This window comes from Rhinoderma darwinii, chromosome 5, assembly GCF_050947455.1.
Source record: "Rhinoderma darwinii isolate aRhiDar2 chromosome 5, aRhiDar2.hap1, whole genome shotgun sequence".
NCBI lineage: Eukaryota > Metazoa > Chordata > Amphibia > Anura > Rhinodermatidae > Rhinoderma > Rhinoderma darwinii.
In genome coordinates this window covers 185056347-185078053 of record NC_134691.1, presented here as the reverse complement: position 1 = coordinate 185078053, position 21707 = coordinate 185056347, and the positions used below count along the sequence as shown (strand labels likewise).

Below are 21707 nucleotides of genomic sequence, written 5' to 3'. Positions count from 1 at the left end.
CTTCGAGTGGTTTCCGCCTCTGACCTTCTGAGCCTGCAAAGGTTGGGAAACTCTGGTTTAGACAATAGCAACTTAACCGTTCTGCATTGTTTTCCGTCTTACCTGAACACCAACTCAGAATCTTAAAATTCGCTTTTAAGATCTTACCTTTGTTGTCTGTGAAGTTTTGTATGCTGAGTATATCATTCAAATCCTGGTAGTGATTCTGCTTGATATAGGTGGTTTTCTCTGGGGTATCTTGAAGTTGCATTGTAACCTCCTCAAGATCTTTGTCCAGCTTTAAATGTAGAAATGAAAAAAAAAGAATTTGTTAATATCTTTTATTTCTATATTAGTACAAAAAAGAAGGCAGGCAGCACTCAAGGGTTGAGGATGAATCATCAGTGGTTTAATCCAATATGCAACGTTTCGGCTTCTATAAGTCTGGTTAGTTCTTTCATTGTTGCTTGTGAATTTCTTTGTGTACGGTGAAGGAAATAAGTATTTGATCCCTTGCTGATTTTGTAAGTTTGCCCACTGTCAAAGACATGAACAGTCTAGAATTTTTAGGCTAGGTTAATTTTACCAGTGAGAGATAGATTATATTACAAAAAAAACTGAAAATCACATTGTCAAAATTATATATATTTATTTGCATTGTGCACAGAGAAATAAGTATTTGATCCCTTTGGCAAACAAGACTTAATACTTGGTGGCAAAACCCTTGTTGGCAAGCACAGCAGTCAGACGTTTTTTGTAGTTGATGATGAGGTTTGCACACATGTTAGATGGAATTTTGGCCCACTGCTCTTTGCAGATCATCTGTAAATCATTAAGATTTCGAGGCTGTCGCTTGGCAATTAGGATCTTCAGCTCCCTCCATAAGTTTTCGATGGGATTAAGGTCTGGAGACTGGCTAGGCCACTCCATGACCTTAATGTGCTTCTTTTTGAGCCACTCCTTTATTGCCTTGGCTGTATGTTTCGGGTCATTGTCGTGCTGGAAGACCCAGCCACGAGCCATTTTTAATGTCCTGGTGGAGGGAAGGAGGTTGTCACTCAGGATTTGACAGTACATGGCTCCATCCATTCTCTATTTGATGCGGTGAAGTAGTCCTGTGCCCTTAGCAGAGAAACACCCCCAAAACATAATGTTTCCACCTCCATGCTTGACTGTGGGGACGGTGTTCTTTGGGTCATAGGCAGCATTTCTCTTCCTCCAAACACGGCGAGTTGAGTTAATGCCAAAGAGCTCAATTTTAGTCTCATCTGACCACAGCACCTTCTCCCAATCACTCTCAGAATCATCCAGATGTTCATTTGCAAACTTCAGACGGGCCTGTACATGTGCCTTCTTGAGCAGGGGGACCTTGCGGGCACTGCAGGATTTTAATCCATTACGGCGTAATGTGTTACCAATGGTTTTCTTGGTGACTGTGGTCCCAGCTGCCTTGAGATCATTAACAAGTTCCCCCCGTGTAGTTTTCGGCTCAGCTCTCACCTTCCTCAGGATCAAGGATACCCCACGAGGTGAGATTTTGCATGGAGCCCCAGATCGATGTCGATTGACAGTCATTTTGTATGTCTTCCATTTTCTTACTATTGCACCAACAGTTGTCTCCTTCTCACCCAGCGTCTTACTTATGGTTTTGTAGCCCATTCTAGCCTTGTGCAGGTCTATGATCTTGTCCCTGACATCCTTAGAAAGCTCTTGGTCTTGCCCATGTTGTAGAGGTTAGAGTCAGACTGATTAATTGAGTCTGTGGACAGGAGTCTTTTATACAGGTGACCATTTAAGACAGCTGTCTTTAATGCAGGCACCAAGTTGATTTGGAGCGTGTAACTGGTCTAGAGGAGGCTGAACTCTTAATGGTTGGCAGGGGATCAAATACTTATTTGTCTGTGCACAATGCAAATAAATATATATAATTTTGACAATGTGATTTTCTGTTTTGTTTTTTGTAATATAATCTATCTCATACTGGTAAAATTAACCTAGCCTAAAAATTCCAGACTGTTCATGTCTTTGACAGTGGGCAAACTTACAAAATCAGCAAGGGATCAAATACTTATTTCCTTCACTGTATGCAAGTATCTCATCAAGCTCCTTGTTACACCCTGTATCATCTGACTATTTGGATTCTTGGACCTGGGCCTCAGCTTTGTCTTCAGATTAAACCGTTTACTCCCTCATTTGGACATTCTGCTCTCGGCTGGTTTTGACCTCTGTTTGCTGTATACCCTCTGCCTATCTGCTTTTCCGTTCTGGTATTGCCTGCATTGCACCTCCTGTCCAACACCGTATTGTTAATGCAACCTGGGTTCTATGCAGCCAAATTCAACCTGCCTTGCGGTGGGCTCTGGTGAAGACCATAGAGTAGCCTTAGACTCTGCTGATCAGAATAGTGAGGGACCTGAGGTAGCGGATTACATGCACTCCTGCTCTAGACAGTTTCCAGCTGCCTTTGGGGAATCACTTACAGAACAATTCTATAACTTGCACTCTGGGGAATTGCTCAACTAGTGCTTCCATAACACACAAAAGCCAAATTGTTGCATATTGGATTAAACCACTGGTGATTCATCCTCACCCATTGAGTGCTGCCTGCCTTCTTTTTTGTACTACACATTTGTGGAGAAATTGGGAGCATGACTCTTGTTTGAGGTGCAGCATAAGGATCCAAAAGAAGCAAACAGGAGTGCTGTACCTTTCTCCACTTTCTACTTATTTTTATAATAGACTGAATAGACTGAGACATAGTAGAAGAAAGCTTATCACTAACTGTAAGTGATAATTAGGAGAAAATACTTTTCCATAATGTCATAGAAAATAGTGTAACTGAACTAGTAATTCCACTTCACAACAAACTGGAATGTTCTTCACTATATTTTAGATAATTGTGTCCTGGATCATTGTTATACCTATAGTAATTTTTTGGGCAGATGTTCTACAAAAATATTAAAAATTATTCACAAGTACCACAGTTTGATCCCAGACTACAAAAAACTACTGATGGCTCAATTGGCTTCCTACGAAATCGGCCTCACTAACAAATCAATAGATTATATGTATAGTGCTGCAGTGTTATACAAATAATGGGAAATTAATATATATAGTTATACACATAGGTTATGACTTTTTACATAGCAATTCATAGTTACATATTACAAAATATAATAAACACTAGGTTCACAGTATTGAATTCTCAAAGCTCCTGCAGTTGATACAAAGTAGAAGAGAATTGTATACCACAAAAACATTTGCGGTCATAATTTTTTATGCCCATATATACTGTTAAGACATGTAAAGCCCAAAGATCTTGAATATATGCCGTTAAAGCGATTATCTCACGAAGACCTTATGTTATAAAATACTATCCGGCATACGGCAATATGATGTTATCACCTAGGGAAGCCGCATCCAGCCGCAGCAGGGTATATGTAGCATTAGATGACAGCCTTTCACGTGCCAGATTTCCAAAATCTGGCTTGGTCATTAAGGCACTTTAAGGCCTGGTCACTAAAGGGTTAAAAAAAGAAGATGGAATTCTGATCGGTAAAGCTTGCATAAGATATAAGAGGCACGGCAATAAGTTCATTTTAAATATTATGCATCGCCCTAGCCAACTAAAGTGCCCCTTAGTCCATCTCATACATTCTTCACGTATGATTCGTGTAAGCGAAGTGAAAGTAGACTGATAGAGATCAGTTAGGTTTTAGTTGATGTTAACTCCCAGGTATTTCAGTGACTTAGAGCTCCAACGAAAATCAATAGATTGTTTAAGAGATTGTACCAGTTCCAGAGTCAAGGTAATATACATCGCTTCTGATTTAGAGAGATTGATTTTGAAGTTAGAAAGTTCAGAGTAGGATTTAAATCCCTGCATCAAACGTGGGAGAGAGACAGTTTAGGGTTAGTGATAAAAAACAAGTGATCATCTGCATAAGCAGCGATTTTATATTCAGATACCTAAGTGGGGATTATGGGCAGCCCTGTCGCGTGCCATTTCGGATTTGAAAGTTTTCCGAAAGTATGCCATTTACATGAACCCTTGCCGAACAGCCGGAGACCCGACATTCAGCTGCCCGGTCACGCGGACAGCAAGTTAAAACCTGAGCCGTAAAAAGTCTATGGCTCGGGTTTTAAGGACCCTGACCGCTGGCCGTAAAAACACAGCCAGCGGTCGGGAACCAGTTAATGATAACAGATTTTTTTTTAGAAGTAAAAAAACCTCAAAACGCACTGTTTCAAATTATTATGCACAACAGAAATCAAAACATTTTAAAGGTTGTAAAGAGAACTAAAATGGTAATTTGTTGAATTTGCAGCATCAGGAGGTCATATTTACAGAAATCAAAAGCTCTTTCAATCAAAAAAAAACTTAACAGGCCAAGTTACATGTTAACATAGGACCCCTTCTTTGATATCACCTTCACAATTCTTGCATCCATTGAATTTGTGAGTATTTGGACAGTTTCTGCTTGAATATCTTTGCAGGATGTCAGAATAACCTCCCAGAGCTTCTGTTTTGATGTGAACTGCCTCCCACCCTCATAGATATTTTGCTTGTGGATGCTCCAAAGGTTCTCAATAGGGTTGAGGTCAGGGGAACATGGGGGCCACAACATGAGTTTCTCTCCTTTTTATGCCCATAGCAGCCAATGACACAGAGGTATTCTTTGCAGCTTGAGATGGTGCATTGTCTTTCTTGAAGATAATTTTGCTACGGAAGGCACGGTTCTTCTTTTTGTACCACGGAAGAAAGTGGTCAGTCATAAACTCTACGTACTTTGCAGAGGTCATTTTCACACCGTCAGGGACCCTAAAGGGGCCTACCAGCTCTCTCCCCATGATTCCAGCCCAAAACATGACTCCGCCACCTCCTTGCTGACGTCGCAGCCTTGTTGGGACATGGTGGCCATTCACCAACCATCCACTACTCCATCCATCTGGACCATCCAGGGTTGAACGGCACTCATCAGTAAACAACACGGTTTGAAAATTAGTCTTCATGTATTTCTGAGCCCACTGCAACAGTTTCTGTTTGTGAGCATTGTTTAGGGGTGGCCGAATAATAGCTTTATGCACACTTGCAAACCTCTGGACGATCCTACACCTTGAGGTTCGCGGGACTCCAGAGGCACCAGCGGCTTCAAATACCTGTTTTCTGCTTTGCAATGGCATTTTAGCAGCTGCTCTCCTAATCCTATTAATTTGTCTGGCAGAAACCTTCCTCATTATGGCTTTATCTGAACGAACCCGTCTGTGCTCTGAATCAGCCACAAATCTTTTCACAGTACGATGATCACGCCTAAGTTTTCTTGAAATATCCAATGTTTTCATACCTTGTCCAAAGTATTGCACTATTTCACGCTTTTCGGCAGCAGAGAGATCCTTTTTCTTTCCCATATTGCTAGAAACCTGTTGCCTGCTTAATAATGTGGAACGTCCTTCTTAAGTAGTTTTCCTTTGGGCACACCTGGCAAACTAATTATCACAGGTGTCTGAGATAGATTACAATTAGAGATGAGCGAACTTATGAAAAGTTCGGTTCGGCTGGTTCGCCGAATTTCATGGAAAAGTTCGATTCGGACCGAACTAGTTCTGACCGAACCTGTAATTGGAGCTCCCGTAATGACGGGTGGCTACATGTGTGCACCCGGCATTACGGCAGCGTTGGTAAATAGTCACTGTCCAGGGTGCTGAAAGAGTTAACTGATCGGCAGTAACTCTTTCAGCACCCTGGACATTGAATTCCGATCACAATATAGAGCAACATGTAAAAAAAAAAAAAGACGTTCGTACTTACCGATAACTTCCTGCTTCTTCCTCCAGTCCAGCCTCCCGGCCGTTGCCTTGGTGACGTGTCCCTCTCGACATCCAGTCCGACCTCCCGGGATGACGATTCAGTCCAAGTAACCGCTGCAGCCAATCACAGGCCAATCACAGGCTGCAGCCAATCACAGGCCAATCCCAGGCTGCAGCGGTCACATGGACTGCCGCGTCATCCGTTAAGGTCGGGCTGGATGTCAAGAGAGGGATGCGTCACCGTTGCCTTGGTGACGCATCCCTCTCTTGACATCCAGCCCGACCTCCCTGGATGACGCGGCAGTCCATGTGACCGCTGCAGCATGTGATTGGTTGCAGCGGTCACATTGGCTGAAACGTCATCCAGGGAGGTCGGGCTGGATGCCGAAAGATGGACGCGTCACCAAGGCAACGGTGACGCGTCCCTCTCTTGACATCCAGCCCGACCTCCCTGGATGACGCGGCAGCATGTGATTGGCTGCAGCGGTCACATTGGCTGAAACGTCATCCAGGGATGTCGGGCCGGATGTCGAGAGGGACGCGTCACCAAGGCAACGGCTGGGAGGCCGGACTGGAGGAAGAAGCAGGAAGTTATCGGTAAGTACGAACGTATTTTTTTTTTTTTTACAGGTTGTTCTATATTGTGATCGGAATTCACTGTCCAGGGTGCTGAAAGAGTTACTGCTGATCAGTTAACTCTTTCAGAACCCTGGACAGTGACTATTTACTGACTACGCCTAGCAACGCTGCCGTAATGCCGGGTGCACACATGTAGCCACCCGTCATTACGGGAGCTCCATACACGATTTTTTGATCTGGAAGTGAGAAAATATCTGTTTGGTGCTGAGCAGTTAAAAGATCCTACCCTAATGAGAGCCAGGGAAAATGTGAAGGTTATTGATGAGGAACTGGTGGAGCCAGATACTAGACAACGGTGACGCGTCCCTCTCTTGACATCCAGCCCGACATCCCTGGATGACGCGGCAGTCCATGTGACCGCTGCAGCCTGTGATTGGCCTGTGATTGGCTGCAGCGGTCACTTGGACTGAATCGTCTTCCCGGGAGGTCGGACTGGATGTCGAGAGGGACGCGTCACCAAGGCAACGGTGACGCGTCCCTCTCTTCACATCCAGCCCGACGTCCCTGGATGACGCGGCAGTCCATGTGACCACTGCAGCCTGGTATTGGCCTGTGATTGGCTGCAGCCTGTGATTGGCCTGTGATTGGCTGCAGCGGTCACTTGGACTGAATCGTCATCCCTGGAGGTCGGACTGGAGGAAGAAGCATGGAGTTATCGGTAAGTAGGAACTTCAATTTTTTTTACACGTTGATGTATATTGTGATCTGAAGTCACTGTCCAGGGTGCTGAAACAGTTACTGCCGATCGTTTAACTCTTTCAGCACCCTGGACAGTGACTATCTCCTGACGTCGCGTACCAGAAAATCAGTGACTCATAAGGTGCCAGTCAGTCAGGGAATGCTGACTACGCAGGCGCCAAAATTTAGCCGGGTTCGGTCAAAACTTGTTCGGCCGCACCCGGTGAAGTTCGGATTCGCTGCGAACCGAACTTTTCCCGATGTTCGGACCGAAACCGGGTTCGGTTGTCCCTGGCTCATCTCTAATTGCAACGATCCAAAGAGCCCTAAGACACAATACCATCCATGAGTTTAATTGAAAAACTAATAATTAAATGTTTATGACACTTAAATCCAATGTGCATCATAATTTGGAACACGGTGTAAGATGTTACTGCTTACATCAGTGTAAAAAATAGGTTTTATTCTGCAGCACGAGAGTCTGCCGAAGTGATCGACATCTAACGCGCCAACTCCTCCCCTATGAAGTTAATTGATGGCTCTACTTGTATGACGAGAAAATCAAGCAAAATTTTCCCTGGGACCCATAGGATTCTAATTACGCCACTGCCTTGTTTCTAATTCATTTACGCCTTGAACAACGCCTGGAAAAACGGAAGCAGGACGCCTACAAAAAACTGGCCATTGACTTCAATGGAAAATACGGAGTTCTGTTCCGACGGGGCATTTTTTTACGCCTCATTTTAGAAAAACGCCCGCGAAAAAGAAGTGCATGTCACTTCTTGAGCCATTTTTGGAGCCGTTTTTCATTGACTCTACAGAAAAACGGCTCAAAAAACGGCCATAATATACACAGTGAAAAACGCTAGTTTGATTAAAAAACTTATGAAAATCAGGAGCTGTTTTCCCTTGAAAACAACTCCATATTTTCAGACGTTTTTTGTTAAGCGTGTGAACATAGCCTAACACCGATATGTGCATGAGCAGCACCTGCTAGAGACAGGACTGGTCTGAGCAGTGGTGTCCTTAGTACCAACATCTGGGGCACATTCACCAGACTTTTTGCCCAGATATCCGGGTGAGTGCTGCTTTCAACGGTATTTGCGTCCTGAGGAATAAAGTTGAAACTAAGAAAGTGGACACTATTACCAATTAGGTAGAACAAAAGTGGACAATTCTATTGTGTGATGGCACGAAGGGGATTGTTATTACAATTGTTGGGCAGAAAGGTGGTATTATTATTTCTTTGTGTATTTGGTTAGCACACCTCTATCTATATTATTGTTTGCATTAGAGCCAGCGGCTGCAGAACGCTGTAACTTCACTACCTAGTAGATATTAAAATTGATAAGCCCCCCCCCCGACATGTTTCGCTACGTCTGTAGCGTCTTCAGGCGTCATTAGCCCCGGTAACCCCTGAAGACGCTACAGACGTAGCGAAACATGTTGGGGGGCTTATCAATTTTAATATCATGCTCTTCTGCTAGATGCACTAATATCTACTAGGTAGTGAGTTACAATGTTCTGCAGCCGCTGGCTCTAATGCAAACAATAATATAGAAAGGGGTGTGCTAACCAAATACACCTTCTAGGCATTGTGCCTAATTTCTATTCTCCAGCAGCTTGCACCGACTATTTTAATCTAATATATGTGGTTTGTCAATTAGCTTACAATAGCATAACAACGTTTTTTTTAATCTAGTCCTTTACAGGTATTTGGGAAATTGTTTTTTTTTTGCCTTGAGCATTTAGTTGATAGTTGTAATTAATACTCTGTGGGTCTCTAAGAGGTGCACTATTACTATGTGGGACTTAAGGTGTTTAATTTTTTCTGTCGTGGACACAAAGAGGGTCAGTATAACTGTGTTGGGGCAGAAAGGGGACATTATTAATGTTAAGGCTGCATTATTACTGTCTAGGGGGTATAAAATGGTCATTATAACTTTGTAAGGGCACAATGGTGGGCATTTTTGCTGTGGGGGGGGACACAAGGGGCATTATTATTGTGTGAGGCACTAAGTAGAGCACTTTTACTCTGCAGGACTTAAAGGGGGCTGTTTGTGGCCACTGAGAAGATCACTACTACTGTGTGGGGGAGCTATTAGTATGTGGAATATAAAGGGGGCAATTTTACTGTTTGATGCACTATTAATGACTGGCACACCATCTCTGCCTGGGTATTATCTTTTTTGGAACTATTATTTTGGGATTCACTATCTATCTGGCACTGTTGTTTTTAAGTGCCACTGTCTGTATGGTACTGTTTTTTGGAGTTAATTACAATTTAGGGGCACTGTGCAACACAGTCGGTAAACTTGTAGGGGTAAATAGGGCAGCAACAAGCACAGACTTGGAGGCAGCATCAGGATGAGAAAATTGTGTAGGTTGGAAAAGTGAGGTTCCAAAGATGTCTGGGCTGCAAACCCTGCAAACACAAGTTGTGGCTGAATTTTTTTTCTTAATATAGGTCTGTGTCAGATGGAAAAGACGGGAAAAGGGAAAGACTATAATCAGAAAAGACATCCACTGTGAGTAATTTGATTTAACTGTACTGTAATCACTTTTACAGTCTGCAGAGAGCTTGTTTAGAACTGATATCAACCACTATATGGTCACTTTATGGTGGTAGTATTAGTCTTTGCATAGTGGTTTTAATTCAGTAACAGTATAGTAATATGATTGAGTCACTATGTAGTCGTAATGGTAGTGGTAATACTATGGCGGTATTATTTGGATGATGTATTATTAGTAATATTGGTCTTTATCTAGTGCGTTTTGTTCAGCATCAATATGGAGGTAATATTTAATCATTGAATAGTGGTAATACTTGGTTCTCGTATAGCTGTATTTTTTAATAGTGCAGGCAGATGACCTACAACATATAGCGCAAGGCTAACTCAGCCATCACTCATTTAAAAGGAAGGGGTCGGGAGGAGGGGAGGCAAAAGTAGTAGTATTGAGTTTTTTTCACATGGAAACGATGTAGAGAGCTGGCTTGCCAAGGAAGATTGTGCCCACTTACGTGTAAGCTGCTATTTACAGGACCTCTTAAGGCAGCAGTCAAGTACATGGGAAAAATGGGAAAAGAGAAATACAGTGGAGAAGAGAAAAAATAAAAGAATTTAGGGGGTAGACTGTAAGCCCAACCAGCCCATACCGTCTACCAGTTAGAGTAACAACTCCGCTAGTATGATATTCACTTTTTATTTGATATTGGACACAAGCAATAACAAAAGGCTTGTATGCCTCTTTGAATATTTAAATTTTATATGTGCTATAAGGAACATAGGGCTTATAGCTTACAATGAATACAGCGTGCATACCCAAAGCTTCTTTAAAATGTGTTCACTCAGAATAACATTTCTGTTCAACAGATTCATCAATGCTGACATTGTCCCCAAGTGGGTTAAAGAAAACTGGATGCCATGTTAGCCTAAAGTACTCATTCATCAAACAGCAACATCTCTTAGACACTGATAAATGAGCCTTCTGTATTTACACCATAACATTTTTGGCGTAGTCATCTTTTGTTTTATGATCTATGCATATTTAAGCAAGGTGAATATGTTCTTACATTGATGCCTGAGACCGCAAAAAGTTTTATCTTTGTATTTTACATGTTCTTAATATTTCAACATATATAATATAACAAAAAAGTAGCATTTTTCCATGGCTGTTTCCCTTTCCTCTCACTGTAATGTAAATGGTCCAACAATAAGCCTTGTTGCCCCACGTACAGTCACAATAAACATGTGAACTTGATCCTACATCTGTCATAGTTATAACGCCAGAGAAAAAGGTTCACGTTTTTATCGAAATGCATAACTCCTTCCCTTGATTTATAAATAGCATGTGGCTAATAGTATGTCTATACTTTAGATAGTAAGGGCGCGGAATGGGATAACATATATTCCGTGTGTTAGGGAAAACACCCATGTCACACAGGATGGTTTATTGTATGCTTGGGCTGAAAGATGTGCACATTTATTTTTTCTATTTATGGAAGAAGCTTGCTTTTAAATTTTTTTCTTTATTTTTTAATTTTTCTCTCGGACTGTAATAACCGAATAATTTTTTACTTAATTTTCCAGTTTTCACGCCAGGTCTAGAGGTTGCAGGTTGAGGGTATGTTGACACGCTAAACAAAAAACTGAAAGCAGCCTCTGATTTTCCGCTCATTTTTTAAGTATCAAGCGTTTTTTGCGGCCATTTTTTAAGCTGTTTTTCTATTGAGTCAATGAAAAACGTCTCCAAAATGGCTCAAGAAGTGACGCACTTCTTTTTTACGGGGTGGGAACGAAACTACATTTTCCCATTTGAAATCAATGGGCAGATGTTTGGAGCCGTTCAGCCTCCATACTTTTAGCTGTTTTTCGAGCCGTTTATGGCCAGAAAAACGGCTGAAAATAAGCCGAGTGAACATACCCTTAGCATGATCTATGCTGCTGCATTCCTATATATAAGGATTCCAGATAATCTAATGATTACCAGTCACTATCATATAGAGAAATGCTGGAAAGACATAGACCATCTTCACTCACTAGCCATCATGTTTTCTGTTACAACAGCCCAATAGCAACAACCTAAATTTGGAAACAATTGCTTTCTTATTTGAGAAAATAGGACTCTTTGTAATTTTTGATCAACTTGTCTATAAAAAAAAAAAAGAGTCAACATTTTTATAGACAAACTGGAAAACCAAACTAATGGTAAAGATATGTGAATCACAGGCTTATCAAAAAGTCTCCTAATTTTACAGACTATTTGCGAATTTATGGATGGAGGGCAACCCCGCCAACAAACCATGTTGCCTTGGCTAGTGTATTTACGCCTCTGTATTGAGTGCATAAATATTTCAGTTATCTGTCAGGTCACTAGGATCAGCACACTACAGCTCTCAGTATATGCTGCTGGCATGCAGACTGTGGTTATGAAAGAGTAAGGCTGGGTTCACACGACCTATTTTCAGGCATAAACAAGGCGTATTATGCCTCGATTTACGCCTGAAAATACGGCTACAATACGTCGGCAAACATCTGCCCATTCATTTGAATGGGTTTGCCAACGTACTGTGCCGATGGCCTGTAATTTATGCGTCGTCGTTTGACAGCTGTCAAACGATGATGCGTAAAATGACTGCCTCGTCAAAGAAGTGCAGGACACTTCTTTGGACGTAATTTGAGCCGTTTTTCATTGAATTCAATGAAGAACAGCTCAAATATACGGCCGTCAATGACGCCTCACAAAATGCGAGGAGGAGCAATTACGTCTGAAACGACTGAGCTGTTTTCTCCTGAAAACAGTCTGTAATTTCAGACGTAAAAGGCAGCTATCGTGTGCACATACCCTTAAAGTTTTAGTGTTGTAGAACTTTTCAACAACAGCTGATTTAAGTACCTCTGTGATTTTCATCCGTAATCGATGATTTTCTGACTGCAGTCCTTCTAGTCGGGATGTGCTTGCTTGATTTACACTGGTGACTGATGTTGATGTCTTAGAATCTTCTTTTTTTTGATTCTGCGTGAACTGAAATCTCCTGTTCTGAGTTGCTGCGTCTGGATTCGTCCTTAGGGTAACTAACTGCGAAAATTAAACAATAATTTGTAATGCAACATTGTAATGGAACCAGGCTGAACAATTTCAATACGGACTGTGGCAGATTTTGGCTCAGTTTATTTTTTTATTTAACCGAAGCCACAAGTGGATTCAAAGGGATGAAAAGGTATAAAGAAAAAACTGACGTATCTTCTTTCATTTGGCTCAAAAATAGATGAGCAGTATTTATGCAAATAAACATTTCAAGTATACATTAATAATGCTTTGTTAACAACTTCTCTGAAGACTCCGTTAGGAGCCTCTGTCACAGATACTGCCAAAAATTCAGGACAAAATAGAGGATAATGCAGAACTATTTTGTCTGGTAAAATGATGGACACCATGACGGAAACCTGACGGACCCCATTATGGTCAATAGGGTTCGTCAAGTGCCATTGATGTCTATCTTGATGAATCCAACACTGCCATAATTTTCGTGGTTCTGCTACTATAATGGAACAGAACAATGGAAGTGAAGAATACAGATGTAAACATAGCCTAATTGCAGCAAGTTAATGTTTTTGCAGAATTTTTTTCTTCTTCTGTCATGCAAAACTTATATTTGTTTATAATTCAATTTACTGACAGCATATGTAAAATATGTATCTTCTATCGAGATTTTAATTTCCACATTTTTCAAGTAAACATACAAAGGGTTTAAGTATATTTGTCATTTCCTCTGGAAATTTTGAGACTAAGCTGATTAGTTAAAGGGGTTGTCTGCTTCCTACAATCCCTTTTTGTTAGAGGGACACACCAAAAAAAAAAAGGCTGATCACAGGGTGTCCCACTGCTGTAAACAAGCAAGTATCATTTAGCTGTAATCTGAGGGAAAATCTTTCAACAAGTGTTACATTTCCCTGCAGCACTAAAACAGGTAAAATAAATGGTATTTCCATGTAATGAACTGACGTGTCAGGTCCTCCCCAGAGTGAGAGAGTTTTTTTGTAGCCACTGTCTACAATAGCTATTTGATGGAGATCCCAAACTAGACACCTCCCTAAAATTAAAAAGGGTTATCTTATAAAGGAGAGGGACCGTCCTCAGAAAACAACTCCCAAGATTGCCGTAAGAGGGTATTTGAAATTGGGTATTTGAAATTGGGGTTTCTAAGTCAGACAACCCATTTTTAGACTAGTTTTGCTCAAGACCTAAAAATTCAGGTATGAGCTGCAAAAAAGTTTTCATTTAATTCTAGATATAAATGATATTTATATTGTAACAATCATAGAGATCATAGTTATCATAATTTTTTAATTAGAATATGTACTAGGAATGTTTTATGATGTTATTGTTGCAATCTGCAGCTGCTATCATTACAGTTATTCTCTGTGGCTTTAAGTCTTTGCAAACTATACTCCATACAGTAGAAATCGTGACTAGCACTGATTTCCTGATAGTGTTATCTATATTTTATGTAGTATGTGCAAAATTTATAGGAGGTTTTAGACCGTTCACAGTCATTACCCTGTGTAAACAAGGAAGCGATCAGCCAACAAATGAGCAAACACAAGAAGCAAATGTATGGGGACGAACAAGCATATTAACAATCGTCCGTGCTCATACATTCCGGTCATAGATTCATTTACATAGAGATATTGATCGCCGATCGACATGCTGTGCTGTCGATCAGAACTCTTTTACCGGGCAGAAAATGTAAATGCAGATGTAAAATCACTTTAACGCCTCATGCACACTTCAGTCGGCCGTTGTAGGGCCGTTAATGACTGTCCCGTCACACATGGACTGCACACGGATGGCTTCCGTGTGCAGCCCGTTGTTTCACGGACCTAATGCAATGCAAAAGCCGAGAATTTTCCGTAAAAAAACGGGCAGGAGTAGGACCTGCACTACTTTTGGCGGAACAGCCGCACGGCCCGATTGAAATGAATGGGTTCAGGGTGCTATCCGTGACAAAAATGGATAGCACCCTGTAGGAAAAAACTGAAGTGGGCATGAGGCCTTATACAAACTGATATTGAAGATAAGACGATATCTGCCCACACACACAATGGGGCAGATTTACTATTCAAAAATTATGTGCGCCAAATTAATTAACTGTTTCAGACAATTTTTGCTCAAAAAGGAGGCATGCCTTAAAGTGCCCCACATTGACGTAACTTTTGACATAAAAAGTTGGTCTAAAGTAAGCCAACCAAGAGGTGGCATAAAGCCTAATTTATCATACTGCATGAGCCACTGTGGTAAATTTGGCACATGTAGTCTGGTTCTAAGCTGCCTAAATTTAAGACCGTATTAATAAACTTGCCCTATGTTGTAAAACAATGAAATATAAATAAAACATTGAGTTTATGAATGTTTTTAGTACATGTACTACCTGAAGTGCCCATGTTCATATTTTATTAAAATACAACTTTAATTCCTTCTCTATAAAAAAAAATATACTATTGAACACTTGTTTCTGAATATGACTTTAAATAAAATAAATTTAAATAAAATTAAAATATAATATTATTATTAATATTCAATCTAATTTTGAACGTAGCATAGTATAAAATGGTAATAAAATATAATGTATGCTGTGAGCGTTATTTATGTGCCATTAGTTATCATGATCAAATCCAAGCCTGAACATTAACTAGAGTTCATCTGAGCTATGACTGTGAAAAAGCTAAAAAAAATGTCAATCATTGCCGATAATAACGGTAGCATGGAAATGTTTTGCTGCCCTTGCACAGCTTGCGGGGTATAAGACCTCAAGAAAGCAGTAAAACTGTTTACATTAGAATAACTGTAGTGTATATATAATATGCTTTTGGCTGGTGGTACCACATACTTTAAATAGACTGTCTGCAAACTCAGAGACACGGGTGGGGACATTTGAAATAATTGTGGCTCATTAGTCAGGCGCCAGTGCCATCCTAAGCTCGCAGCTGTGCTAGTTCACCATGTAAATTAGTGGAACATTGATTTGGTTTTATTAGATTAGTGCTGCCTGATGAATAGGGAGCGTCGCTAATTAATCTCTACTGTTGTGGGCAGTAGTCAGCCTCCCATATGATGATGACAGGGGAAATACATAGGATGATAAGTTTTTTTCAACCCCCTAAGAATAGGCGGACTGGTGTGTAGAAATAGCTGGCAAGGACATTCGTGTACATTTTCACTTGGTCTACTCCGTTTATGAAACTATTAATAACTACAAAGTCACTTAATAATCCTCTTGCAATTCATGTAATCTGCAAACAGCCTTGTTTTGGGAGGATGAAGAAGGAAAATAACAGATAAGAAGAAGAAGGGAATAAAGGAATTTACAGTAGATACATGGAACACAACAGGAATGATGGCTGTAGCTTCTACTGTGGTTGTAGTACAAAGTTCATTGTAGCACAAAGACCCCAGCATTGTGGATAATTACTAACAATGAGTAGATTGGTCAAATTGGTAGTTGGTCAAAGATACCGCTATTGTGTTAGGATTTGTTTACATCTGCGTTCGAAGCTCCGTTGCAGATTGTCAGATTTGGCGAGAAAAACAGCAATTCCCGCATCCCTTTTCACCCATCAAAATGAAGGGCACCACGGAGAAACCCGACAGACCCTATTATAAGTTTATGTGGTCCGTTGGCACCAGTGAGATGCATTGTATAACAGATCTGGCACTGTACCATGGTTTCCTTTGTAAATGGAAACCACAATAACTCCAACTTTAACTCCACTTTATTGCACTTGTTATGTGAACTTTGTGTCCAGTCGAACCAGTCATGTTTGCAAACGCCCCAACCAACCCCAATCCCTTCTAGTTTAGGAATGAGTTCACTACAATCAGGGTCCACTTCTATGTATGGCAATTATAATTCCTACTGTAGCGCCCATGGCCGCGGGCCGTCGGGTTTACTCACCTCCCGACGCCCGCAGCCATGGATCTGTGAGCGCTGGCCTCCGTCTCCCTCCTAGGAGATGCCAGCGCTCACTTCCGCTCCGTTCGACTGGATCCCGTAGGGCGCTCGCGCTCGGCCTTAAAGGGCCAGCGCGCGCAATTAGGAAATCGTCATCACCATCAACTGCCACGATTTCCTGGTCTATAAGAAGGCCCCTGGCCTTCTAATCCTTGCCTGAGCGTTGTTAGTCTTTCCCAGTCTGTCTCGCAAATGGTTCCGTAGTGTCTCCCATTCCAGCTGTTACCCGTGCCCTGTTACCGTTCCTGTATTCCGTGTTGTTCCTGTGCCTACCCGCGTTCAAGTGTCTTCTGCCACGTCAAGTGCCATCTGCCACGTCAAGTGCCATCTGCCACGTCAAGTGTCATCTGCCACGTCAAGTGTCATCGGATACTGCCCGCCACATCTGGCGCCACTTGCCGCACCTGCCTCCATCCGTGCTGAAGCCACAGCCACCGCCCGGACTATTTCAGGTACCCAAGCATACGGTCTGCCATTTACTTCTGCTTAGACTGTGACCTGGTCAGCTGCCTCCCGGCTACGGCGGAGCGGCCTAGTGGGTCCACATACCCTGTGCCCGTGACACCTACATGGTACTTTATTTTACTGCTTTAACAGATTGAGACAGTTGGTTTACTTTTGGGCAAATCTGATACTTGACAAACTTATTGAAGCCCTTGTAGTCTTTCGTACACTTCTTTTAGAACACTTTGTGTGTGTGATCTGTATTACGTTAGGACCATTGCCATTGTGTCCAAGGGATTACATACTTATTATTATTTTTTTTTTTAATAAACCTTAATTTTTCCAGTACAAAAAGAAGAAGTCATAGCAGGAATACAAACACCATCTTTTTCTCTTTTACACCATACATACCCATTAAACCTCTGCCCCACCTACAGGGACTACATACTTGTTATTTGGCATTTCAAACCTTCACAGGCCTTTCACTACTATGAGTTCTGGGAAAGATATTAACATTAGCCCACAGTCATTGTCTCAACAGCTCTTTCTGTAAATATCCTCTGTTATTTTGATTTTCAATATATTTATGTTGCAAAATAATCTATTTGTTCACTTATACAGTATATTCTGAAACCCAATAAAAAGCTTTAAAACTAAAATGATTGGTCAAACAAAACATGCAAAAAAATAATTATGCTGACAGATGCTTTTCAACCCCTTAGGGACCAGGCCTATTTTGGACTTTCAGGACCAAGCAATTTTTTTCATCTACACATTCCAAGAGCTATGACTTGTTTTATCTTTCCATCGACCAAGTTATATGAGAGCTTGTTGTAGTTTTTATTGGTACCATTTTAAGGTGCGCATAATTTCTTGATTAACGTTTATTAATCTTTTTTTGGGAGGAATGGAAAAAAATAGCAATTACGCCATGATTTTTTATCATTGTTTTTTTTAGACCATGGACCCTGCGGTACAATTACATTGATACCAAATTCATATAGCTTTTTCTGTTTTATTACTTTTGCTGAATAAAAGCATGTTATAAGAAAAAAACCAAAACATTTTTGGGGTGCCAGTTTCTGAGGCCAATACTTTTTAAATGTTTAAGTTGACGTAGCCATATGGGGGCTTGTTTTTTGCAGGAAGAGTTGGTTTTTGTATTTTTTTTTGAGGTACCATTTTGGGTGAATATACTGTATATTGTTTGATTTTTATAAAAAAAAATGACGAGGGGAATGGGGAAAAACAGCAATTCCACCATTTATTTTTTTTTACACCATGCTTGATGCAAGTTTAAATATACTATCTTTTTTTTATACGGGTCGTTACATTATGGCAATAATTTATATATTTTTTTACTATTTCTAAAATGTAAAATATTATTTTAATGAAAAAAACTTTAGGGGGTTATTTATTTTTAATCTTATTGACCTCAATTTAACTTTTGTTTTAATTGTGCCAATAGGGGGCTTGAAGCTGCAAACCAATGATTACATACATAATGCTTTGGAATACCAAGACCCTGTTCACACAGTGCAGATTTGCTGGAGATTTTGCATGCATTTTTTTTTAAAGTCAAAACCAGAATTGTATCCAGAAGAGCAGACCTTATAAGGCCTTTTATATATTTCTTCCATTTAGGTTCTTTTCCTGGTTATGACTTCCATTGAAAGTCATCGTCACCCCGTGATTGCGTCGCAGGGTGCTCTGTCAATCTCCTCATTTATTATTGACTACGGCATCTAAGGGGTTAACCGGGCTGATCGATTAGGCGCACCCTGTTTGCTCCTTGCCACCGTGTCCGTACTTGCAGTGCTGAGTGAACTGGGTGATAGTGAGGGATCCTCAGAACCGCTTTCCGTGGGGGTACAAGCGGATGCCGATTCACTAATGTAGAGCACTTTCCTTTAGGATGTAAAAAGGCAGTATTATGATGGGAAAAGGGTAAGAGAAAATACAAGTTACACACAAGCCGTTTTGTTTCTCAAAGCAGTAGCCAAAGATATTAGGCAAACTCTGATAAGGAAGATGAGAACGCTGCCTCACCCTAATCATGTTCTCCAAAGGGACCTGCATCGTACGTCATAAAACAGACGTTTTTGAATTAGTTTCACAGAAGTTCTTTAGAATTCTGCACTTTCACCCCTAGAAAATCTAACTTAAGGTAAATTCTGTATATAGTCTTTATTCTATGAGAAGCTGCGCAAGAGAGTTGCAGTTTTCTTTTATTATGCCTTATAATATACGGGTGAATTATCTGTGCCAGCTGCTGACTTACCTCTTTGCTACAATATAGCTTTGAGAAACTTCAGATGGTATGAATGTCTAAGGCCTAATGCACATGACCGTGCTTTTTTGTCCGTTCGCTATTCGCAATTTTGCGTATAGCATACAGACTCATTTATTTATATGGCCCCATGCACACGAGCCACGAGTCTAAGCCGCAAAAACTCAGGACATGTCATTTTACTGTCCGTATTTGCGGATCATGTGACCTATTTAGGAGGTTGGGACAAACTGGTGACAATTCCAGCCTTTATGTGTATACAGATAAACGGATCCGTTATTTTGCGTACTGCAAAATCACCACGGTTGTGTACATAAGGCCTAAGAGCTACAAAATGGAACCTATATGAACAGATAAGAAAGTTTTGAAGGCAGTAGGGAAGTTTAAAGGGAAAAATAAAAGAGATGCTCACACTGGTATAGCTGTCTCTATGGCTATGTAATTTGATTATGTTATATAGAAACTGGTTGCCAAGAGGGGGCATACATGGATCACCAAATCTGCCTGGTGGTGAGACAGCTCAGATTGGTTCCTTCGTTCTTGTGATCAGTGGGATTCCCCAGCGGTCAGGCCACCACCGATTTTAATGTTACAGAATATCCTAGTGTTATGCTGTAACATTCTAAGATTGGAATAACCCTTTCAGAAAATTTATGTTTAAACAACCATGAATGTTATTTTCTTTGCAATTTTTCACTATTAACAGTCATTTTTCAAAGCTAAAATGTAAGGTAAAATGTAATATTTCAGTTGTCAAACTATTTGAAGTGCGTCTCTTCCCCAAAAAATAAAACTAGTCTGCATAGTGTTTCACTTCTCTATTCTTCCTACTGCGTAATTAGGAAGTTTCCAACAGAGCTGGCAACTTAAAAGTTAGAGTTGAGCCTTCACACACACACACACACACACACACACACACACACACACACACACACACACACACACACACACACACACACACACACACACTTTTACAAGTTTATAGATCTGTATATCTATCTTTTAAGTCACTCCCCTGTTTACTCTGCCTTGCTAACTTTCATGGTGCTTGTGGGCTGTTTTGTTGCTTTCCCGAGCTCAGTGTAGTACTGGTTTATGCACTAATCCAAGTAGATACAAACAAGTTTTATTAAAGGGGTTTTCCAGCCAATACAAATTGATGGCCTATCGTCAGGATAGGCTATCATTAGCTGATGGGTCGGGGTCCGAGTCCCGGGACCACTGCCGATCTGCTGTTTTGAAGGGGCCACAGCGTTTGTACGAGGGCTGCTTCCCCTTCAAAACAGCTGATCGGCAGGGGTCCTGGGATTCAGACCCCAACCCTTCAGTTGTTGATGGCCTATCCTGGAAATCCCCTTTAAGCATTATAAAAATTTCAATGGAAGGCACAGCTATAAAATATGGTTAAACAAAATTAATTAATCCATGGCTATATATTTTTCACTATACATTATATACACTTCACATATTCCACTGTACATTATACAATGTTACCACATCATTTCGCACCACACATTCTCTCCATCATACGTCTTTTATGGAGAGGTAGAGAAAGGTGAGTTGAAGATTTAAAACTGGTGAATTTTGAATAGTTGTTTTAGGGTTTGAGTCCCCTTTGAAGTAATATTTTTTTAAGATAAATAAATAATAAAAATAACCAACAAAAAATAGAAATACATCATACAATGTAATACCTTGAATTTTTATAATTACATTAGCAGTATAAACATGTATACTGGCATAATGGACAAAGAATCATCCTCCGTCCATCACAATGATGGTAGAAATACTAAGAATTATAATGAATGAAGAAAAACTGGTAATAGAAATTTCGCAAGATGACAATAAATACAATTTTATTTTATAATATAAAACAGTGTCAGACACAGAGGGGCCCCTTACGCTCCAATAGCTCATCAGGGAGCACCCCCTTATAGGGTCGGGTGAAGTGAGGGAATTTTGCGTAGGGGGCAGTGGCATTGTTGTGCATCTGTACATTGGGAGAATCTGGTGCGGTTAACGCAGGCTCCTGTGTGAACGAGGGTCCAAACCACTGCTTTACCAATGTTATACGCTGATTCCATATTCTGATATCTCTGTTTACATACCCAGTCATTAAGGGTTCGCAAACGAACTAGGACTGGGAGTATTCTGTTTAATACGTTTTTAAATACACGGTTGGGCTTTTCACAGTGGTGATTGTACCCCTGTTTTTAGATAGCTATGAAATAAAAATTATACATTTTACTCATTTATCACTTCAGTGAATTAGCACCCCCTTATGCCTCTCAAACAATCCACCAGTACTTGACAAGTCATTAGATAAGTCCCTTATAAACAATCTGATAGACAGTA

General features: G+C 40.7%; 1 protein-coding gene across 1 annotated transcript in view; it reads right to left on the bottom strand.

The window, feature by feature from the left end:
* GABBR2 (gamma-aminobutyric acid type B receptor subunit 2) overlaps positions 1 to 21707 on the bottom strand; it is a 656884-nt gene that overhangs the window by 39094 nt on the left and 596083 nt on the right. Inside the window, exons 16-17 of the mRNA XM_075826778.1 lie at positions 12502 to 12684; positions 148 to 277 (exon numbers count right to left, since the gene is read on the bottom strand). Coding sequence (XP_075682893.1) covers positions 148 to 277; positions 12502 to 12684 — 313 coding nt within the window. The remainder of the gene's footprint in view (positions 1 to 147; positions 278 to 12501; positions 12685 to 21707) is intronic.